Raw genomic sequence first — 24,572 nt, 5'->3', positions numbered from 1 at the left:
AATTAATTTTTGTGTGTGGTGAGAGGTAGTAGGGGTTTTGTTTCATTCTCCTGCATGTGGCTTCCATATAAATGGGAGAAGGGGCAACTACTCTGTTTCACTAACCTCAGCAGAATACCTGTTAACATTTTTGCCAATCTTTGAACTGATAATTGAATGTATGCTCTAACCTGATTCACAAACATTAATTACTTAGACTGATATAAAAATAAATCTGTTTTTTTGTCTAGTTTTCTTTTATTTGAATCTTTCATAATTTTATCTTCTGTCTCTTCCATCTTCAAGTTAGTGTATATTTTTCCTACAAATCCATTTTCTTTCTGTGTAGCACCGAGCTGTTCCAACACCATTATCATTAAGATAAGCACATTCTTCACTCCCTTTCACATTAAACCTGCAATAAAAGAATTAGCCATTATGTACTAGGGAGTCATGTGATTTCCTCCTTGTCCTTCCTTTTAAACAAAAATCTTATCTGTCCAAAGACCTGAAAAGGTATACTGTGATAGAGTCAGTGCTCTCTGGTGAGGGATGAGATACCTATAGTAAGTTGGACCAAAAGAGGCTCTTTTATAAGAATTTGTATTTGTTAAACTGACTTTAGGTCATTTACATGTGTTTAGCAGAGGTACCAATTCATATAAACCAGTGGTTCTCAAGTAGGGCAGATTTTTACCCTCCCCTCCAAGAGGCAATAGAGGAGATGTCTGGAGAAATTTTTGATTGTCACAACTGGAGGCAAGGGTCTCATGGGGTGGATAGTTACTATTAGCTAGTGGGTAGGGGGTTGCTGCAACATGCTACAATACACGAAAAATTGCTCCATTTCCACAACAAAGAAGTATTCAGTACAAAATGTCAGTAGCACTGCTGTTGGGAAACTCTAATATGAGCTAAGCAGCTAAGTCACTAAGAGTCACTATTTCAGGTGGGTATGCAGATTTTCAATTTTACGACAATGAAGATATGAAGCCCAGGACAAATTGCATAATAGTACACTTGCAAATAAAACCAAGTTAAAATGAACATCAAATTGAGCTTGAACTGTAAAAGACATCAGAACACAGGTAACATGATGCTTGTGGAAGAGATGCAGAATTGCAAAAGATAGTTTAAAATTAGGCAAAAGTTTAATTTGAGGGTATATATATACATAGCAGGTCTTTATATAGAAAATAGCCAACTAGAAGATCTGTTCTTTCAATCTTTATGGTTTACTCTTGGAATGAAACTGAATAAATGATACAATTCCCCACTTCACCTTTCTAACATGCACAAAAATCTAAGGCTCTAGGGAAATTTAGCCCAGGTCCTAGAGAACATTGCACTATCTAAACGTAAGTAATCTCAGAAAGAAAGAAGCTCACCATTTGGAAAACGTGTTTCCATTTACCCATTGTCCTGTTTGATTTTTTGTCATCTTCAGCCCAATCCAATGATCAGAACTGCATTTGTACCGACTAAGAAAAGACTTTAGAGATAAAGTTAATTAAAATTTTACTTCTCAGTTTTCACTACAATCTTTTGTACACCTCTTGCTTTGCAGGTTGTAAGGTGCAAAACACCTTACTAGAAAATAGCGATGGAATTTTTAAAAAGTACTTTTTTCCCTCTGACCTTTAGTTTCTTTCTTTGAAAAAAAAAAAAGATGTGGGATACAATGTCTTTAGCTACTTTTTGATTCCAAATTGATAAAAATATAATTTGAAAATCTATTCCTTCAGAATTTTCAAACTGTTAGCTCCTGAAAGCCAGGGTTTACAATTGAGTTCTTGCATATCATTCCTAATCATCAGATATTTATTATAATATTTTTCTACTTCTTAGTAAATACTGGTATTTTCAGTTTAATGTTATATTTTACCTCAATTTCTCTCCCCAAACTACATGCATACACAGACACACACACACACACACACACACACACACACCTCATATATTCAATTCCCTTAAAACCTAACTATCAAATTTTACTTTTCTACCAAACATTTAAATTTTTAAATATATCATTCAGGGATAAATATAACATTTCTTCCTGATATTTATCCTTCTGTGCATTAACTCTCCTGCTACCTTAGACCTTTTTTTACCATAGAATTACACAGAGCAAGTCCTTGAGTATACTCTGCTACTAAATAGCTGGTAAATTATATGCTTAACATTGTATCACTCCATTTTTTTAAATTTTATGATAAATATAAAGGAGTTAGGCCAGATTATAACACTACAGTTAAATCCTATCTAGTATTAATAACACTTATGACTTTTGGCATTTTAATATATCATCTTCTGAAGAATTTCATAAATTTCTTTGAAAATAATTCAATTCATTGTGCTAAGCCATGGTTTTGCAAAGAAAAAGACTAATGAAACATTGTTCCTGGATTCAAAGGTCTTCATTTGTAGTGAGGAAAATAATGTAAATGTAATATTAGAAAATATTCTACTAAATAAGGAGAAGATAATGAGTATAATAAATACAAGGAAATTGCAGTTTACAGAAAGCAACATCTGAGTCTTGAAGGCAAACTTTTATATAGGATGTGCTGTAAGGGAAGAGTAGAAGATTCAGGAGGCAAAGAAGAAGAGGGCGATTCCTATTCTAGGCTCAAGAAAGAGCTTGTTTGAATGCAAAAAAAGATGCAGGATACATGTATTGAAAATAAAGGAGCTCAAGAAAGTTCATCCCTAAATATGACTCACTGGTATAAAGAATATTTTTAATTAAAGGCCCTTAGAGATCAACAGGGCCTTGGAAGGGGCATTCCCTCTATATGCATAACTAGAGGGACCCATCAAAAGAACAATGGACTTCTCTTCCCTGTTATCTCACTATATTGCAGGAAAGAAAATCAAGAATGCAACCAGACCTGGCCCAAATTATTTTAAATATAATATCTGTCTGTCAAGATTAACTTAATTTGCAAAGGGAATCATTTACAAGTCAAGCTGTTTCCTCCATCCATTCATCCTCCCTAGCAACCATTTATTGCCCCTAAACAGAATCCCCTATATTCCTCATCTTCCTCTCCCCTCTAAAAAGAGTATATAAAAATATCTGGATCCCACTGAGATATTGGGTAATCACTCTGTGATTCTCCCCATGTGCACAGTAAATAAACCTCTTCCACCTGTTTCTCTTATTAATTTGCCTCAATTGTGAATTAGTCTCTCAGCAAACTTTTTGGGGAAAGGAAGTATCCCCTCCCCCGCACAGAAACCAACAGGATATATGTTATTAGATAATTGGGAAATTTGAATGAGGCTCAGTAGATGTGGTCTTGGTGCCAAACAACTGGAAGGCGTGTTTCTTAGGGCATGCTGTGTGAAAAATGTTAATCATTATTTGCTCAATTAAGCAATGCCCTGTGTAGCTCCTTGTTAAAAATGCAGGAATTCTAAATAAGTGGAAATAAATATGAAAAATATTTCATAAACACACTTCATACAAACTCATATTTAACTAAGATATATACTACCTTACGGTTAAAAATGTGCAATATTTTAATTAAACAATTTTAAACAATCCATTAAAAGTCTTCTATAAATTACTTCCCCACTCCTTCACAGACAGCTTTACTTCATTCTGTTTGTCATTTAAACTTTGCCAGTGTACATCATACATTGGCCATCTATGATCTTCACAATATATCAAGGTATTTTATGATCATTCTTTTCTCTTGATCCAAACGGTACAGCTGTCTTCCTTGATACATTTAATGATTTGGCCTAAGTTCAAAACTACTTATTTTTGTGTACTTCTGTTCTTTGTGTTCCCTGATCTTCACTATTTTTGTCAATTTTTGATGGCAGAATTCCTATAGTAAATATTTTTTAGTACTGATTGTGTTTCCATTTCTTTATCCTTCAAACATTTTAGTAACACTCATTATGTTTCCATCTTACTTCTAGAAAGAAAGCTTGTTTCCAATTAGCTTTATTTCCCCTGAGAGGAACTATAAGGAGCAGTCAAAGGATTTCTTAGAATGTTCATTTTCAAAACTCTTGCAAAATTTAGCAGTGACACTATTGGCTATGGAAGCCCTTCCTATCAAATTGTGCTTCCACCTTAGTTCTTCATTTGCTATATCTAGTCTTAACACATCTAGCTTTTCACGTTTTATTAAGCTGTATATAACTTTTGTTGCTTGCAAAATAGTTTAGTTTCCTTACACTGATCTATAAATTGACCCAGCCTGATTCACATGCATTTAAATTTGAACGAATCTTCAGGTAGATTGTGTGAATATACTTTATTCATCACAGAAATAACACACAGCTGTCTTTTAACAATGTTGACCATTGTGCTGTTCTGCTTCACATTGAAAACACTTCTCAATTGTACATTCTTTGCAAAAAAATAAATTGTAATTAAGTTATATTACCTCTTATGTAATACTAGTCTCTTAAAGAGACTAAATAAAAGTAAACACACACTTACCATATAAGGGAGTAGGAGAAAGAACACATTTCTCAAATCCAAAGGTACCATTTTATAATCCCTTGTTAAATTTCTTGAAGAGTCTTACTCACAGGGATTTTGTCATGTAAACCAATATTTATTTAACAACGATCCACTAGCCTTTTCGTTTGTACCTGACTTTGTGTGATATAGCCAAGGATACAATTTCAGACAAGATGTGGTGTCTGCTCGTTGGAAACTCATACTTTGGTCTGGGGGAAACTTTTCCTTTCACTGTTGCATTACTGGTAGAGAATGTTCTGAAGGAGGCTGCCATGGGAACTCAGGGACAGACAGTAAAGCAAGATGGACAATAAATTTCCTCAAAAGGAGTAGAATGGAGAATTGCCTTCTTCCTGAGGTGATTCTCCTTTCTTGGTGGAGTAAAAGGTTTCCAAATATAATCAAGCTCTTCTATTTGCATTCTTTAAAATATAAAGACAAGTATCAAGTCTATTACTTGATGTGAGTCTTACACTCTTCAAACAAAATATCCCTAAGGTTTTTTTTTAAATCTCATATAGCATATTCTGAACATCTTCAACATTCTGCATAGATGGGAATGAGTGAAAAGTTTTTAAAATTGTAATGACATTTGAATATTTCTAATGCTTCAACTCAACATAATTCATAAGAGATGTTTATTAAATTACTTACCATTTCTTTATCAGTGTCAATCGTAGTTAGATCAGCATGTGCAGTAGTACAGTTGTCTTTACTTGATTTCCAATCCCCTTCTTTTTCAGAGAAATAATAACATTTGTCTTGGAAACCAATCCAATCATCTGGGCAAAAACTTTGATGGCGCTGAACTAATAAGACTAAAAATGAGACAAATATATATTCTAAAATCCAGATAAAGTAATATGCTATTGTGTTTTTGGATGGTTGGGGAAAGATGGGATTGTAATGTAAAAGATTATGATCATGACCAAATTTGTATCTCTATCACATAACAGAGTGAAAATATTGTATTCCTTTTGTCATATTAGGTCAAACATGACAATTTAGAATTTAACAGGGCCCTTACATTCCTTTCAACTCCAACCTTAGTGACACATAAGCATTCCTTCCTGGAGCAACCAGTAGTATTCTACTTGTGTGGGTCAACCTTGCCATTTCTGGGTAAATGAAATATAATGAAATCCTAACATTATCTGAGAGTAATAAAACCTTAATTTATATTAGACTGTTATAAATCTAATACACATGATTTAATCTGCAAGGGAGTAATTAAAACAATAAAACAGAACACATAACAAGATATTGGATTTCCTCTTGTCAGCTGGTTACCTCCATCACTGTGTAGTTCTAGGTTGGCTAATGAAAGGAGTCCACATGACATTTGGAAGGGGAAATAAAGCAGAACACATTATTCCTAGAGATCATGGGGACAGGGGCTTCATAGGCCTTTCCATGAGCTCCACTTTTGCAGTCTTAGCAACCATAAGTTTTGGCTTCTGAGACTTTCCTTTAGTATTGCATTATAGAGCTTTGGGTATTTAAGAATAAATTATTAAAAAAATGTGTATGGGTGGTTGGCAAAATGGCAGATTAATGGTGGCTTCTGGCTTACTGTTCCCAGAGAAGGAGGTGAAGAACTCAGACAGCTACACACAAATGGATCACTCCCCACCCCCACCCCTCCAGAACAGCATTGTGAATCTGCAGAGAAACAGAATGGGACATGCAGCTCAGGAAAAAAGGTGAAAGAGAGATACATTCACAAAGACTGGAGAGTGTGAGAAACACAATAGGGAATAGAGAGAAGTGCATGGCTCCCCCACAGACCTCCACATCCATTCAGACAGGGATACACCTGAAGTTGGTGCAAAGTTGTGGCATGGGGCAGCAGGCTCTGTGGAGAGGAGACACTATCAGCAAACATTTTGAACTCTCTGGTGCTCTGTGCTGGAACCACACTGGGTGGGAGAGTGACTGATCTGAGTGGTTACTTCCTGTGAGCACAACCGCACGAGGGAGTTTGGAGACAGACATCTCACCTCTTGTGGTCAGTGGGCTCAGAGCACAGGAGGTGAATGCTGAAAAGGGGGCTCTGCCCCTAGAAACTGCTGGTGACTTGGCCAGCTCAGAGTGGGACAAAAAGAGCAGGGCCCTCGGCTAGGCAGATGTGAGACTGAGGGACTGTAACGCCAAAGTAACAGCTGGTGGCCCGTTGATTCAGCCTGCCTGATTGGCTTCTGCAGACTCCTGAATGGTCGCTCCCAACACTACCTCAACAGGGGCAGGCGACTGCCATCTTTGGGGTCCCCAGCCTGGAGATGCTGCAGCGGCAGTGGTTTCAGGCACCACTCCAACCCAGCTTGGGGACTTTCATGCCAGGCATGGCAGACTCCACCCATGCAGGTGGGGAGAAGCAATAAAATCCATTTTCTCTGTGTGGCTGGCATGAATCCATAGAACTCTGGTGCTAAAAAATAGTCGGAGGCCTGTTGATTCAGCTCGCCAGACCAGCTTCTGCAGACTCTTGAGTGCTCACTCCCAACGCTAGTTCTCTAGGGGTGGGAGGCTGCCATCTTTAGGGTCCCAGCATGGAAACACTGCTGAATGTGGTGGTTTCAGACAATACCCCTTTTCTAGCCTAGAGACTTTCATGCCAGGCACAGAGGACCCTGCCCTTAGAGGTGGGGCAGAGCACTGAAAGCTACTTTTTCTGTGAGGCAGGCATAAATATGCAGGACCTTAGAGGCAAAGAAATAGTCAGTGGCCTGTTGATTAAGCCCTCTGGACTAGCTTAGGCCATCTAATAATAAGAACATAAGTCCAGGGCTTGCTCTCTGGGTCCCAGTGGCTGCCAGCACTGGGGTTTGTGGACACGGAAGGAAAAACCTCACCAGAGACCTCAGCAATTGCACCAATTTACTCCTCCCATCAGGAGCAGCCCTCTAAGTGTGGTGAAAGAGCCCTGAATAACATATTAGTAGTTCCCCCTCGCAGCAGGTCAAGCAACCAGAGAAGCGCACACACACACACACACACACACACAGGCTTGTGTGTACCAGCTGAGATCTGTTTTACTCCTACCCCCACCTTAAGGGGGAACAGGGTCCAAGCAATGCTCAGGAGTGGCAAGGCCCTTCCCAAAGATTGGGGCATCTGTATACCCCAGCCAAGGGACCAGAGCCAACAATAGAGATATCAGATTACCTTGGTAACTGGCTCTTCTGTGCAAACTACAATCAATGACAGAGAGTGTAACACCATAGCTTAACACAGTACCCTCAATCTCAAGCTATTGGACAGCAGTGGAGTCATACCCACAAGTGCAATCCACCAGCCTGGCGCTTAACCTGGGGTACCAAACTCAATAGTCTCCATTGGCAAGAGGTGAAGACAACAGGTCAGAGGTAACCCAACTTGCTAAAATATCCCTAAGACAATAACAGACCAGTGTACCTCTCCCTAGCACTGTCAAAGAATGACCCTTGGAGACATAGAGATAGGGCCATAAACCAGTCTTAGCACCCCCAGTTCCCGACAAACAAGACTGATGAGGAAGAATTAGTGAAAGAATGCAGGAAACATGAAAGATCAGAGAGAAAAGTCACCCCAAAAGAAATCATTAGATCCTCAGCAATGGATACCAACTCAAACAAAATGATTAAAATGACAGAGGAAGAATTCCGAATATGGATTGTAAGAAAATTCAATGTAATTAAAGGGAAAATAGAAACTCAACAAAAAGAAGCCACAAGAACAATATAGGAAATGAATGAAAAATTCTCTAAAGAAATTGAAGTATTACAAAAGAACCAAACAGAAATATTGGAAATAAAACAGGCATTCAAGGAATTACAAAACATAGCGGAAACCCTTAAGAATAGGTTGGATCATTCAGAGGAAAGAATCTCAGAGTTTGGAGATAATGTCGATGAGCTAAACAAATCAGATGAAGCAAAATAAGACAGAAGCAAGAGACATTAATAAAATATACAAGAAATGTGGGATTATGTAAAGAAACCAAACATAAGAATTATAGGCATCCCAGAGAGAGAAGAAGAAACCATACAAGAGGTGGAAAATCTATTTCTTGGGATAATGGAGGAAAACCTACCTGACCTGGCCAGAAATCTAGATAGCCAAGTACAAGAAGCACACAGAACTCCCAGGAGACTCAATGTGAAAAGGTAGTCATCACATCACATAGTTATTAGGCTGGCCAAAGTAAACATGAAAGAAGCAATCCTTTGAGCAGTAAGATGAAAACAGTGGGTAACATATAAACAAAAATCTACAGACTGATTGCAGACTTCTCAACTGAAACCTTAAAAACCAGAAGGAACTGGAGAGCCATCCTCAATCTTCTAAAACAGAATAATGGCCAACCTAGAATTCTGTATCTGGTAAAACTAAGCTTGTTATATGAGGGAGAAATAAAGAGTTTCCCAGATACGCAATCACAGATAGAATTTGTGAAGACCAGACCTGCCCTGCAGGAAGTACTCAGACCTGCATTATACACTGAACAGCAAAATAGACACCCACCAAAGTAAAATCACTCAAGAGTGAAAGTTTAGACACCCTGATTCCACAATGGCTTGACAGGTAAAACAAAACAATAAGAATTTATCCAATAGTATAAACAGAAATATACTCCAAATATCAATTCTGTCAATAAATGTGAATGGCTTGAATTGTCCACTGAAGAGACATAGACTGGCTGAGAGGATTTAAAGAAAACACAAGCCAAGTATCTGCTATCTCTAGGAAACAAATCTTACCCACAAAGATGCTTTCAGACTCAAGATGAAGGGTTGGAAAACAAACTTCCAGGAAAATGGAAGCCAAAAGGAAGCTGAGGTACCTATTTTTATATCAGATAACATAAACTTTAAAGCAAGAAAAATAAAGAAAGACAAAGATGGTCACTATATAGTGGTGGAGGGAAAAATCCAACAAGAAGACTTAACAATTCTTAATATTCATGCACCCAACACAGGAGTGCCCAGATACATAAAGCAAACCCTGTTTAATCTAAATAACATATGCCATAGTAGCTGGGGATTTCAATATCCCACTGACTAAACTGGACAGATCTTCCTGGCAAAAAATGAGCAAAGAAACAATGGATGTAAACAGAGCTCTAGAACCCATGGGTCTAACAGACATCTACAGAACATTCCACCCAAATAAAACTGAATATACATTCTTCTCATCAGCTCATGGAACTTATTCTAAAATCAATCACATCCTAGGCCACAAATCAGATCTCAACAAATTCAAAAAATAGAAATTATACCATGTATCTTCCGAGACCACAGTGGAATAAAATTAGAGATTAATTTTAAGAGAAACACTAACCACTTCACAAAGTCATGGAAATTAAGCAATCTATTGCTAGATGACATTGGATCAAGGAGAAGATCCAGATGGAAATCAAAAGATTCTTCAAAATAGATGATAACAGGGACTCAAGTTCTCAAAATCTATGGGATACAGCAAAAACATTCCTGAGAGGAAAATTAATAGCATTAAATGACCACATCTAAAAGACAGAAAGTTCACAAATCAACAAACTAATAATCATCTCAAGGAACTGAAAAAGGAAGAGAAAATCAATTCTAAATCTAGCAGAAGAAAAGAAATAACTAGGATCAGAGTAGAACTAAATGAAATTGAGAATAAAAGAACTATACAGAAGATTAATAAAACCAAAAGTTGTTTTTTTGAAAAGATGAATGAAATTGACAGCCCTCTTGCTAGATTGACAAGAACTAGAAAGGGAAGGACTCTAATAAGCTCAATTAACGATGTAAAAGGAGAGGTCACTGCAGACATCATGGAAATAGAAAACATTATGTTTGAGTATTATAAAAATCTATATGCCCAAATACTACAAAATGTGGAGGAATGGACAAATTCTTAGAAACATACAATCTCCCTAGGCTCAATCAGGAAGAAATAGCATTCCTGAACAGACCAATATCAAGCACAGAAATTAAAACAGCAATTAAAAAATCTTCCAAGAAAAAAAGTCCTGGACCAGATGGGTTCACAGTTGAATTTTACCAAACTTACAAAGAAGAACTCATTCCTTTACTACAGAAATTATTCCACAACACTGAGAAGGATGCAATCCTCCCCAATTCATTCTATGTAGCCAATAATATCACCTTGATACCAAAGCCAGGAAAGGACACAGCAAAAAAGAAAACTATAGACAAATATCCCTCATCAATATAGATGCAAAAATCCTCAACAAAATTTTAGCAAATCGAATCGAACAGCACATCAAAAAAATAATTCATCATGACCAGGTGGATTTTAGCCCAGAGATGCAAGTCTGGTTCAACATATGCAAATCTATAAATGCAGTTCACCACATAAATAAAAGCAAGAACAAAGACCAAATGATTCTCTCAATAGATGCAGAAAAAGCATTTGACAAAATCCAGCACAGTTTTATCATAAAACTCTTAACAAAATAAGCATAGATGGGTAATACCTCAAAATTATTAAAGCCAAATACAATAAACCCACAGTCAATATCATACTGAATGGGGAAAAATGGAAAGCATTCCCACTTAGATCTAGAACCAGAAAAGGTTGCCCACCATCTCCACTTCTATTCAACATAGTGCTGGAAGTGTTTGCCAGAGCAATCAGACAAAAGAGGGGAATTAAGGGTGTACAAATGGGGGCAAAAGAGGTCAAACTTTCACTCTTTGCTGATGATATGATATTATATCTAGAAAATCCTACGGATTCAACAAACAGACTCCTGGAATTGATATATGAATTCAATAAAGTCTCAGGATTCAAAATCAATGCATATAAATCAGTGGCATTCATATACACCAATAACAGTCAAGCCAAAAATCAAATCAAAGATGCAACACCTTTCACAATAACATCAAAGAAAATTAAATATTTAGGAATATATCTATTGAAGGAGGTGAGAGACCTATATAGCAAGAACTATGAAACACTGAGAAATTGTAGACAATGTAAACATACAGAAAACGCTACCATGCTCATGGATTGGCAGAATCAATATTATTAAAATGTCCATAATACCTAAAATGATCTATGGAATTAATGCAATCTCTATCAAAATACCATCATCATTCTTTGCAGATCTAGAAAAAATAACTCTATGCTTCATATGGAACCAGAGAAGACCTCGTATAGCCAAAACAATCTTAAGCAAAAAGAACAAATTGGAAGTCATCAGTCTATCAGACTTCAAGCTTTACTACAAGGCTACGGTAACCAAAACAGCATGGTACTGGCACAAGAACAGAGATATAGACCTTTGAAACAGGACTGAGAACCCAGATATAAAACCATCCTCATATAGCCATCTATTCTTTGACAAAGCAGACAAAAATATACACTGGGGAAAAGAATCTCTTTTCAATAAATGGTACTGGGAAAACTGGATAACCACATGCAGAAGATTGAAACTGGATCCCCACCTCTCACCTCTCACAAAAATCAACTCATGTTGGATAACAGACTTAAACCTAAGGTGTGAAACCTTAAGAATACTAGAAGAAAATGTTGGGAAAACTCTTATAGACATTAGCCTAGGCAAAGAATTTATAAAGAAGACCCCCAAAGCAATCACAGCAGCAGCAAAAGTAAATAAATGGGACCTGATCAAATTAAAAAAGCTTCTGCACAGCCAAGGAAACTATCATTAAAGAGAATAGACAACTTGCAGAATGGGAGAAAATATTTACATGCTACACATCTGATAAAGGGCTGATAGCAAGAATCTATATAGAACTTAAGAAAATTAACAGGAAAAAATCAAACAACCCCATCAAAAAGTAGGGAAGGGACATGAATAGAAACTTTTCAAAGGAAGACAGAATAATATCCAGCAAACATATTAAAAAAATGCTCAAACTCTCTAATCATGAAGGAAATGAAAATCAAAACCACAATGAGATATTACCTAACTCCAGTGAGAATGGCCTTTATCAAAAAGTCCCAAAACAACAAATGCTGGCATGGATGTGGAGAGATAAGAACACTCTTACACTACTGGTAGGACTGCAAATTAGTACAACTACTGTGGAAAGTAATTTGGAGATATCTCAAAGAACTAAAAATAGAAATACCATTTGATCCAGCAATCCCACTACTACACATCTACCCAAAGGGAAAAAAAAAGACATTCTATAATAAAGGCATCTGCACTAGAATCTTTATAGCAACAAAATTCACAATTGCAAAGATGTGGAAACAACCCAAGTGCCCATCAGTACATGAGCAGATTAATAAAATGTGGAATACATATACCATGGATTACTACTCAAGTACAAAAAACAATGGTGAACTAGCACCTCTTTATTATCATGGATAGAGCTGGAGCCCATCCTTCAAAGTGTAGTATGGAAAAACAAGTACCACATGTGCTCACCATCAAATTGGTACTAACTGACCAACCCAAAGTGCTCACATGGAAGTAATATTCATTGAGTTCTAGTCAGGTGGAAGGGGAGTGGTAGAGTGGGTAAACTCACAAAGAACAAGTGTGGAGCTCACTGTATCGGGGAAGGGCATGCTTGTAGCTCTGGCTTGGGTGAGGTCAAGGCACTATATGTAACCAAAATTTGTACCCCCATAATATTCTGAACTTAAAAAAAAAGAATGTTATGATGCCTACTCTGAAATCCATAAAGTATGGATGAGGGAAGCTATAGATCTATGAATCAACATTTTAAATACATGATACAACATTAAGATGATGATTTCGTCAAAATTGACCATGGTTTAGTGAAACCTCAAGCAAAATTACAAATAATTTACGTGGCAATTTAAAGGATCAAAAATGTTTAAGGCAAACTTGAAGAAGAAAACCAAGGCATTTAAAATACTTAAACTTCCAGATATCAAGACTTTTTATAAACCTGCAGCATTATGACAAAATTATATGAACATAAAGATAGATAAAATAGAGCAATAGAATATAATAACAATTTAGTAAAAAAGATCTTCAGCTACACAGTTGATTTATGATAAAGGACCAACTGCAGTTAAGCAGGGAAAGTATGGTTTGTCCAATAAATTTTTCCATGTCGAAAAACTACTTAAATTGGAAAAATGCATCTTAATTTTTATTTCCCATATTTATGAAAATCAATTTCAAGAGGATTATATTTCTAAATGTGAAAGGAAAATAATAACATAATAAAGATAATAGAAACTCTGTTCTACATGTCTCTGGAGTGCAGTGAATTTCTTAAACAGGATGCAAAATGTGATAATAGAGAGAAATATACAATTACACTCCCTTAAAATTAAGAAGTTCTATTGATTGAAAGACATCAAAGAAAGCGTAAGTTTTTTTGACTCTGTTTTGGTAAGACAAAGGGAAAATTTAAACTTCATAAGATATTTGCAATACCTATAAACTGCAAAAGACTCCCATCTAGAATATTATAGAACTCTAATGAATCAAACAGAAAAAGAGAACTAACTCAACAAAATATGGGCAAAATGTTTAAACATGTCTGTAACAAAGTATTCCACCTAAATAAACAGTAAATATGAAGGTACTTAACAGTATTGATGATCAGAAGAATGTCATTTAAAGCCACAATAAGGTACCAACATTCACTCATCAGAATGGCAAAAATTGAAAAAGCCAACAATAAAGTATTGACAAAGACGTGGAGCAACTGGTATTCTCATACACTTCTGGTGGGATTATCTACTCTTTATTTTATTATATACTAAAGCTAATCTATACATATTCTACAGTTTATAATTCTTCTCATGATTATATCCTGAATTATATCCACTACTTATTAAAAGATTAAAAATATAAAGTATATTCTTGTATGAAACCATACTATTTACAATAGTCAAAAGGTGGCATTCCAAATGTCCATCAAAAGTAAAAAAATTAATACATGATGCTATATTCATAGCATAGAATGCACTACAGCGAAGGTCTGCAAACTACAGTCTGAGGCCAAAGTCAGCCCATCTCCTGTATTTGTATAGCCACCAGCTAAGAATGATTTATACATTTTAAAATAATCCAAGTATTTAAAATAATTAAAAGAAGAATAACATTTTATGAAACATGAAATTTATATAATATTTAAATTCCCATGCTTAATTTTATTAAAACACAGCCATGCTCATTTCTTTATATATTTAATCTGTGTTTGCACTACAAGTACAAAGTCGAATAGTGCAACAGAGATTGGCTAACAAAGCCTAAAATATTTACTATCTGTCCATTTATATAAAAAAATTTTCAAACACTTTTTTACAACAATGAATTAATGAACTTTTGCTACATGTAATGACATGAAAAAAATCAAACAAGCATAATGTTGAACAAAATAGAAAAGTTGTAATAATACATGAATTACATGATTTTACTTATGCAATTGTTTTTAAATGAGCAAAATTAACCTATGGCAATAGAAGTCAAAACAATGATTATCACTGGCAAGAAGTATTGAATGGAATGTGAGACTATCAAGGTGAACAATTTTGCCTTAATCAATCTTGCCTTAATTACATGAATAAGTCATGTAATTATTAATCATTCATTCATTGGTACCCATTAAATGTATCATGAAAAATGGGAAGAGAATGAGTATAACGAGAAAAGATCATGATTGAGACAGAAAGGAAAAGGATCATAAAACAGAAAGCTTTGAATAGAAAAAAAGTGAGAAAATAAAGAATGAAACTTACCTATTATGCTCACTATTGGACCAATGATTATCATTACTAATAAAATATATGCAATATATTTTTTACATCTGCACATTAGACCTGAAAAATAAAATAAATATAGTTAGGAGACTTCTGGTTCCAAATTGGTGGTGTAGAAGCAAGCTAGTTTTGCTACCCCCTGCAGAAAACAAATAAACAAAAAATGCGTACTGAGATTATCATCAGCAATACCCCAGAACTCAAATATGAGGATGATTCAGTTCCTGGAGTCACAAAGAAGTAAAAAGTCTCTGAACAAATAGTGAAAGAACTGGACCTCCATATCTATGATGCCCCTCCCCTCAATCTGCCCTGCACCAAGTACATGGAAAATTTCCCCCTGACTAATAGTTTTTATACTAGAAAAAGTGAGATCAAAGTGGACAACCAGCTTCCCCACTATCTTAGGTTCCTTCGCAGAAAACCTGTCCCTGCCTCAACCCACAGAAAGCATCAGGCATGCCTCAAGGAAGAAATATCCATGAGGACATCCAGAGACAAAAGGTGGAGGTGGGGCTACCGTCACCAGGGCTGGAAACTCTGTTCTGTTACTTGGCCAGAAAGTATTCAGATCAGGGTGACTGCTCAGCAGCACCACACAGGAGGAGGTTTGTTACATAGGTCCTGTGGGAACAAACCACTAACCAGCCTTGCCACACTACCAAGATAGTCCTTTGGGACCTCGCCCATTTGGGATGGGTGGCACTCTAATTGTTTACTAGAACAGAGGCAAACCTGTGATCAAGCGCCATATAATCATGAAAAGGAGGCAGCAACCTAGTGGAGAAAAAAAAAAAAAGAAAATCAACAAGTAAATTACAAAGAGTATTTAAGCAAACATATCCAATATAAACCAAAACAACCAGATAGAGAAAAGTGGAATAAATAGCTAATCCTTCAATACAAAGACATAGATGTACATTCACAAGGATCAACAGCAAACAGGGAACCGGAACCTCCCCAAATGGACAAAGCTAAGAATCAGCAACTGACCCTACTGAGACAGTGATATATGAGCACTCTGATCAAGAATTCATAATGGTAGTTTTAAGGAAATTCCATGTTCTCCAAGATAACACAGAAAAAGCAATGCATAAATTTAACAGAGAAGTTTAACAAAGAGATTGAAATAATAACAAAAATCCAGAAATCTTGGAACTGAGAAATACTTTGCTGAACTGAAAAATTCATTAGAGGCTCTCAATAGCACAATGGATCAAGCCTAGGAAAGTATCAGTAAGCTCAAAGATAGGATATTTGAAAATATACAGTCAGAGAAGAAAAAGGAATAAAAAGAAATAAAGAATGCCTACAAAAGACCACATATTAGCATTAGTGGTATTCAGGAGGGGTTGAGCAAGAGCAAGGGGTTAAAATGTTTTTCAAAAAATTAGTAACAGAAAACTTTCCAGAAGTTGAGAAAGAGATAAATATTCAGGTAGAGAAAGGTCAGAGAATACCAAAAAGATCCATCCTAAACAAGACTACTCTTAGGCATATAATAATCAAACTCTCAAATGTCAAGGACAAAGAGAAGATCTTAAAAGTATCAAGACAAAAGAAACAAATAACAGTTAAAGGAGCTCCAATTGGTCTGGAAACACACTTCTCGATGTAAACCACATGGGGCAGGAAGGACTGGGATGACATTTCCAAAGTACTGAAAGAAAATTCAAGGGGGGAAAAAAAAAGCTATGACCTAAGAATACTGTATCCAGCAAATCTATCCTTCAAATATTAATACTAAAGAGATATAAAGTCTTTCCCAAACAAAAGCTGAAAGAATTCACCACCAGCAGGTATTTCCTACAAGATATACTAAAGGGAGTTCTTCAACCTGAAAGAAAAAACACTAAAATGCAAAAATAAAAAGTAAAAGAAAAGAAAAAACAGCTCAAGTTATAAAGCCCACTGGCAAAATTAAGTACATGGACAAACCAAGGATATTCTATTAATAATACTGTAATCATGGTGTGCAATCCACTCATTACTATGAAACCTAAAAAACAAATCTATCAAAAACAATGATAGCTACAACAACCTGTTACAGGATAAGCAATCTGAAAATATGTGTGGCTCTTTAGGGTGGAATTCCTTGGCCCTGTAACTACCTCCAGGCTTTTGGTTTCCTTCCCCTTGGGGAACTATCAGCACATTCTAACACTGAATGTTTCTAAGAAAATTTACTTTTTAAAATTTATAGTTCCATAGATTTAGGGGTACAAGTGGTTTTTGGTTGCATGGATGAATTGTATAGCAGTGATATCTGAGTTTTTAGAGTACCTGTCACCTGAACGGTGTACATAGCCCCCAATTGGTAGTTTTTTACTTCAAGTTTATTTTAAAGGAGGGATAGCCAACCATAGTCAAAAGGTCATAGGTCATAGAACAATCAATCAGAAGATTTGTATTTGAGATTTTTGCCACAAACAAACAAAAGGAATTTGGATAAGTCATTTTTTTTTGTTTTTTGTTTTTTTTTTTGAGACAAAGTCTCACTTTGTTGCCTGGGCTAGAATGAGTGCCGTGGCATCAGTCTAGCTCACAGCAACCTCAAACTCCTGGGCTTAAGCGATCCTACTGCCTCAGCCTCCCGAGTAGCTGGGACTACAGGTATGTGCCACCATGCCCAGCTAATTTTTTCTATATATATTTTTAGTTGGCCAGATAATTTCTTTCTATTTTTAGTAGAGACGGGGTCTCGCTCTAGCTCAGGCTGGTCTCAAACTCCTGAACTCGAGGGATCCACCTGCCTCGGCCTCCCAGAGTGCTAGGATAACAGGCATGAGCCACCCTGCCCGGCCCATTTTTTTTTTTTTTCTGATCCTGTATTTCCTCGTCTGCAAAGCCAGTAGAACAAAATAAATCTCTGGTGAAGAATTGTTGTTCTCTTATTAGTATCCACTCAGGAGGAAATAAAAATAGATGACACAATATTTTGAGATGATCATTTTATTATTTTATAGGATTTTAAAGTATTTATCTTCATTATAAAATTTAAAAAATTATAGAATTTACTGTAAAATGTACTAATACTTTCTGAGATTATTTAGCATTTCTATCTTTTTCACCTAGTGAAAAACTAATTATCCTTATGATGAATAAACTTTGTCTTTAGTCAAGGTATGAAAATTTAAGTTTATACTACTTAAAGATAACCAGCATTATCATTTGGATTGACATCCTTCTATCCATATATCTCTCTATTTTCACACATATAACCATTATCTTAAGTACACATAATTTTAAGCGATTACAATCATAATACACATATTGTTTCAGATGCTAATGTTTTCAATTAGCAAGTTGCTGTTTTCATGTGTGGTAGACTGTTAAAAGTGACTCCCAATTAATCTTGTTTCCCTGTGTTCATCACCCTTTTGACACATGACCTTGCTACTCCTCCCATCATAAGGTATACTGTATTTCCAACGCTTGAGTATAAATTGGCCTTGTGCCTTGATTTGACCAATATAATGTGGTAGAAATCATACTCTGGACCATTGAGGCCTTATAGTTTGTATCTTCACTCTCAGCATCCAAGCCACCATTTAAATAAGTCCAAGCTCTCCTGCTCAGGGAGAGGGAAGAAAGGGAGGGGAGAGAGAGCAAGAAAGAGAATGTCTGTGGAGGATAACCAGCTGACATCCAACCACTGACTCTGCCATTTTGAATTCTCAGTCCCTGCCCAAACACCCCAGCTGGCATCGCATAGAAGAGAAATAAGCCATTCCCACAGACCCTTATCCATATTTCTAACCCACAGAACTGCAAACAAGACAATGATTTTTGTTTTAAGCAACTAAATTAGGGGATGGTTGCTCATTCAGAGCAATAGATAAATTTATACATCATATATATTTATACATCATAATTGTAATGGCTATTATATGACTATACCATTAAAGAAACAAACTAATCCTCTTCTGATATTTAGGCTGTTCTACCTCTTTTTAAACCAGAACTCGAATATTATAATGTAAATGTGTCTTGTATACTTGTCTAATTATCTTCTTAAGATAAATTTTCAAAAATAAATAAAATTGGTATAAATTGGTTGAATGTTCTTCCAAAAGTATTGTACTAATTTGAAATATTATGCACAAGGCATGAAAATAATAGTACCCACAAACATTCATAGAAAGTAATTTTTATAAAGTAGCATAAAGGGAGAAAATGAATGCAACAGAGAATATCAGCACTGTTTTGATCAAATTCAGCTGTCTAGTATTATGGAGTTATGTCTAACTTTGTATAGTTCTGCCAAATTTCTAAAGTTTTGTCATTAGCTGTACACTTCTTCTGACTTTCTGGAATTTCAAAGCTACACAGTAAGCATGAACTGCAGTATTTGCAATGCTTCACTTTTGAACCAGCTCTGTGTTTCTTTAATTGTTCATCTTTTAATAAATATTTATTAATCACCTACTATGTACTAGTTTTCCAGAACTATAGTAGTAAACAAACAAGATAGAGTTCATGCCCTCCAGAAACTTACATTTGATGAGAAAGACTGACAATAAACTAATAAAAATGAGCCCCAAATTACAGATTTTAACAAGTGCCAGAAATACAATAAATAGGATGCTCTGGATGATGAGAGGAAACAGTCCAAAAACAATAGTCATGAGGGTCACTCTGTGAGAATGACATTAAAACCAATTAAAATATGAGCAGTGGCCATCTATGCCAAATAAACAAGAGAAAACATTGCAAGCAACGAGGACAGCAAATCCAAGTGCTTGAATCAAGAAAGAACTTAAAAGACTGTGGCAGAGTACAAGTGGATCCCAAATGCATCCAGAATGGATCTGAGAGAGTGAGGAGAATAGTGGCTAGCTAGATAGGAGCAAAATGGTTCTGAGTTTTGAAGACCTTGCAAGGAAATCAATTTTCTTCTAAGTGTCATAGGAAGCAACTGAAATATTTTATGTAGGTGTTTGGTATTTCCACCTTTATGTCTTGAAAAGGTCTCCAGAGTACAGGGTGGAGAGACTATTTAGGAGACTGTGACTCTACCACATTGAATGATGGTGATGGTTTTAACAAGGGTAGTAGCAGTGGTTACAGAAAGAATCAAATCGAGCACATAAACATTATGGGTGTCCTTGATAGAGTGTTTTCAGGGAGTGACGGGGAAGGAAGTCAGATTGCTTGGGAGGAAGGAAGTGAAGTCAGCACATAGACTCTTACAAAACTTGTGCTGTGTGAAGGGAGAGGAAGCAAATAGTTGGAATGAGATGAATGGTTATGACAGAAAGTTTTAAAAAGACGTTTATATGCTGAGAGGAGTGATTCAGTGTGACAGGGAAAAATTAGCAATGCAGGTAAAAGAGAGGGATAATTAATTAAATAAAAAATAATAGTTCTTGCACAGGCTAGAAGGGTTTGGTCTGAATCACAAGTGGAGAGATTGCTCTTAAGTAGGAGAATTTTCCCTATCTCCACTGCAGCAAAGATCAAGAGGGAGAAGAAACAACATACATATGACTGTCATTCTTTTTGGTATTATGCATTCGTCAGTTCAGAACTTGAGTCCAAGCTCTTTCCAATGAGGTTTTTCATCACCTTTCAATATAACCTTATTAATTTTTAAATTCTCTATTAATTTGTCTATTAATTCTTGTCAAGAAGACAAGAACTTGTTTTCCCTTTTCTATACCACAAATCAAATAAATTTGTCAGTGTGATAGTCTATGTTTTATGTCCATGAATTGGTATAGTGTAAAAAGGGGATATTAGTAGAAGAGATACCATGGTTTCAAAAGCTTGGTCAAATATTTGTAGTGTGTAATTTTATTTTCTTACCCCATTTGATCTTATATCTCTTTATCCATTAAATAGCATGTCATCTCTAATTTTTTTAAATTAAAGGGCACAGGTATATTATGTTTTTAGAAAGCATATAATAGGAATTCAATAAAAGGTAACTTTTGCTATTATTTTTTCTTGTGTTATAGCTATCCTGTTTTTCAATATTTTAATTATTATGTATGTGTGTTTGAGTGTGTGTGTCTGTGTGTGTGTGTGTGGAAGGTGAAGATTATTTACAGCTGTAGCAAGCGGAAATATTTTTTGATATATTTTCATATCCATTATTTGAAGTAGGTAGTAGGCCACTTTGATACCCTTTTCTTCAGCATGATTGTTGAAAAGAAAACTCAAAGCTGCTTGAAATGAACTACCTTTTCATTAAAAAAAAAATCTTAGGTTTTGAAGTGATGAAGTGATGTTGCTGAGAATTGTGTACTGACTTTTTAAACAGAAACTACCTCTGAGCTAACAGGAAGAACAAAGGGTGTGCACATCCTGACAATATAAGAAATGATCATTTTCACATCCCGGCTGTAATGAGAGCCCTTCCCTTGGCAAAGTTGGCAAGACATTAGAGCATAAGTCTTTATGGCACCCGTAGGAATGCTACATCCTAGATGCTGATGGCCCCAGCTTCAACCAAGATGCATAAACTTCAAATGAGACAAAGGAACAATGTGGCTTCTGTTGTAAATGTGGCACCGAAATAGCAGAGCTAGAACCAAAAAGATAATTCAAATTGGAGCTTTGTCTTCTCAGAAGTGATCAGTGAAAACATGACTAAAAGTCATCTTGATGCTTTGATGTCTGGGAAACTGGGAAACTTGGGAAAGACCTGGTAAACTTCATATAACCTTGGAAGAAACCTCCCACTCTTACCACCACCAAATGACAAAAGGTAAATAACCTGTTCACTCAGGAAGATGGGAACTTGGAGGGGCATTTCATTTAATTTAAAGAGCTAATGAATTGAACATTTCTTGTACTGCTTAAACTGTGAGTACAAATTTATCCCTGCTATATGTTCATTCTCTATTTCCCGAGTACTAAAGTCTTGTTTTTTACACTCAGTATAAGTTGCTTTTATTTCCCTTCTTTTTATTCTTTCCTTTCTTTCTATTCTTTTACTCGATCTTCAAGACGTATTTAGAAGGCTATAACTATTTATGAGTTATCTAAAACATGAAAAAATGAGTGGCATTGCTAGAATAGTGATGAGCATAGCTGCCTTCCATAAAATAAAAAAATGATGGTTTCCTATGATGAAACTGATATTTAAAGGTGAATTCCAAAATTGCTGAGCCTTCCTGATTAACATGTTTGAAGAAGCTACGTGAAATAGGAAACTCCCAAGGGAAATTCAATAGCGACTGATTTAATTAACAACGTAACTAAAATAGTTCTCTATTCAAACCTAGTTAATCTAAACAGCTAAGGACTACAACTATTTTCCCCCTAGACACACTTCCCCAACTGAACTAAACATTTTACATCTTTCTGATTCTGATCTCTAAGGAGAGATAAGGGGAAAGATTCAAGGTGACCAATGAATTTAAAATGAAGCAAAATATTCTTTTTACTGTCTCACAGCTTTAGAAAAAAATCATAAAATACTGATAAGCATAGAGGACAAAATAGAATATAAAAAATGAATTATAAATAAAAAGTACCCAAATTATATCACACTGCCCTAATTTACTAAAATGGTGCTCATAATTTCAGATTACATACATGTAAACATAATATACACAATATTATACATAATATAAATATTCAGTAACTTTTAAAATATACTCATATGTCATATAATATATAATGTACTATTATATATAATATTTATGCACATAAATATATCAATTCATACTGCTGATCAATGTGTAAGGTAGAAAATAACACTGGTTTTGCTAGTCGCTAGAAAACTTTTGGTTAAAGCTATATTTTTATGTGATCCTCAAATAATTGATCTCATTCCTCCCAACTCTCTTTCTTTCTAACTGAGGCAGAATTATTAATTTGGCCAAAGCAAGCGGGGCACAGGGGTGGAAGTAACTATGTGTTCTACTGCACTGCAACAATAATTTTTTGACAGTAGTGTTACAGAGGGAATGGCCTAAAAAAATGACAAAAATATTTTCTGTCTCTTTAAAACATCCCTCACTCTTTTTGGGGACAGAAACCTTCATCCCTGTCTCAGGCCCACAGTGGGGAGGGGCAAGGTATTGTCTTTTGTTCTTTGCACTGCAGGAGATGGCTCAGGCAGGGAGGCAGAGTGACAGCAGAGGTCCTAGAGGTCTGGGTGGGCCTCCCAGGTGGGCAGAGGTCATGGGATTGTTTTAGGCAGAGATGGGACAGAAATGGGACCGTTAGAATCATCAACTGTAATTGAACAACAATTGCCTGAAGCTGAGAACCCACGCTCTAAAACCTCTGTATTTCTGCTTATCAGGAAGACGATGGCATTATAGACAAGGGTTTCCATCCTCCTCATTTGCCGGCAAATTAATAAATCTGTCTTTCTCCAACCACTTATCCCCATTCTTTTGATATGGTCTCAAGGACAAGTGCTGAGCTTTCAGTAACAGTAGCATACCTTGGTTGAAATAAAATTAAATGGGAAATATTTAAAGCTCACCTGAGTCCCTAAAACATAGATTGTTGTATTTAATGCATCTTAGTTTCATCCCCTCCCTCTTCACCACATTTTTACTATAAATGGGCCCTGTTAAAATGACAAAGATTTTCTCCTTAGGTTCAGAGTTTGAATCTTACATGCTCTGAACTTACTACTTAATATTATCAAGCTGTTTTATAAATGTACTTTTTTTAAAGTAGGTTTTCATTCCTTATCCTCCTTAGCTTTGGTAAAGACATCTCCAAGGGTATCAGAGTACTGGAAATTATTTAGTAAGAGTGGGAAGGGGAGATGCTCCTACTGTTAAATACTTCTAAAACTCAGTCTATCTTGACCCCGCTCAATAAAGCAATCTTTTAAAATGTTTGAAACATTGGCTAAGTTTTTTACATTATGTATGCATTCTGAGCATTGCATGAGTATCTGGGTCATGTTTAACATCTTCTCTAGTATTTGTTTCATGAAATACTTAGTAAAAATGATAACTAAATCTTGAGCACTTTTAAATCATGTTTAATACTTCTGCATTATTAATTAACATAAAAGTAAATCTGAATTTATTAGGATGACAGTCCATTACAAATCTTAATTTTGTTGTTACAAGGAAGAAATTTTCGGGTTTGACAAAAGAAATCATAAAACCCAATTCTTTTCTTTAAAAGCTTTGTTTAACATTATGAGTCATAATTTCGGTAAGTAACTTTCATTTTGAACAACTGAAAATGTCCTTACCTTGATTGTTTTTATCAGTCCCCTGGTTGCTGTTCTCAGTTTTCATCAGTGCTTCAGCCAGGGTTTTCATCCTGATGTTTTGTGTCCTATCTTCCAGAACCTCTCTTCAGAGTTGTAACTTTAATATAAAAAGGTTATTGTTTTTACTGCACAGCTCTAAACTAGAATTATGCTACTTTTGAAGAGTGATTCAAGGTGCACTCAGCATTTCCCAAACGTTCA

General features: G+C 35.7%; 2 protein-coding genes across 4 annotated transcripts in view; one reads left to right on the top strand and one right to left on the bottom strand.

Annotated features, from left to right (window-relative positions):
* Nucleotides 1-203: 203 nt before the first annotated feature.
* Nucleotides 204-24,572, bottom strand: CLEC2B (C-type lectin domain family 2 member B). 3 transcript variants are annotated; one of them, XM_045554358.1, is made up of 6 exons: nucleotides 24,351-24,570; nucleotides 15,908-15,949; nucleotides 15,152-15,232; nucleotides 5,120-5,283; nucleotides 1,368-1,471; nucleotides 204-394 (listed from the first exon to the last, which is right to left on the bottom strand). In XM_045554358.1, the coding sequence occupies exons 1-6, from the start codon at nucleotides 24,418-24,420 to the stop codon at nucleotides 286-288; spliced, it is 570 nt and encodes a 189-aa protein (XP_045410314.1). In that variant the 5' UTR covers nucleotides 24,421-24,570; the 3' UTR covers nucleotides 204-285. The 3 variants fall into 3 exon arrangements, with proteins under 3 accessions (XP_045410314.1, XP_045410315.1, XP_045410316.1); XM_045554359.1 differs by lacking the exon at nucleotides 15,908-15,949; XM_045554360.1 differs by lacking the exon at nucleotides 1,368-1,471 and having other exon boundaries at nucleotides 313-394; nucleotides 24,351-24,572.
* CLEC12A (C-type lectin domain family 12 member A) overlaps nucleotides 21,513-24,572 on the top strand; it is a 64,147-nt gene continuing 61,087 nt past the window's right edge. The window contains exon 1 of the mRNA XM_045554354.1: nucleotides 21,513-21,884. Within this exon, the coding sequence (XP_045410310.1) occupies nucleotides 21,875-21,884 (10 nt within the window). The 5' untranslated portion in view covers nucleotides 21,513-21,874. The remainder of the gene's footprint in view (nucleotides 21,885-24,572) is intronic.

The sequence above is a fragment of the Lemur catta genome, chromosome 6 (genome assembly GCF_020740605.2).
Source record: "Lemur catta isolate mLemCat1 chromosome 6, mLemCat1.pri, whole genome shotgun sequence".
Taxonomy (NCBI): Eukaryota; Metazoa; Chordata; class Mammalia; order Primates; family Lemuridae; genus Lemur; species Lemur catta.
Note: the sequence above shows the minus strand (reverse complement) of the source record. Positions and strands in the feature narration are given on the sequence as shown.

Excerpts from the sequence above, each read along its gene's own strand:
- CLEC2B (XM_045554358.1), bottom strand. The coding sequence starts at position 24,420 with ATGAAAACCCTGGCTGAAGCACTGATGAAAACTGAGAACAGCAACCAG. Across the intron at positions 15,233-15,907 it reads TATATGGCGCTTGATCACAG|GTCTAATGTGCAGATGTAAA; the intron begins GTTTGCCTCTGT and ends TTTATTTTTCAG. Across the intron at positions 395-1,367 it reads GGAAACACGTTTTCCAAATG|GTTTAATGTGAAAGGGAGTG; the intron begins GTGAGCTTCTTT and ends CTTTTATTGCAG.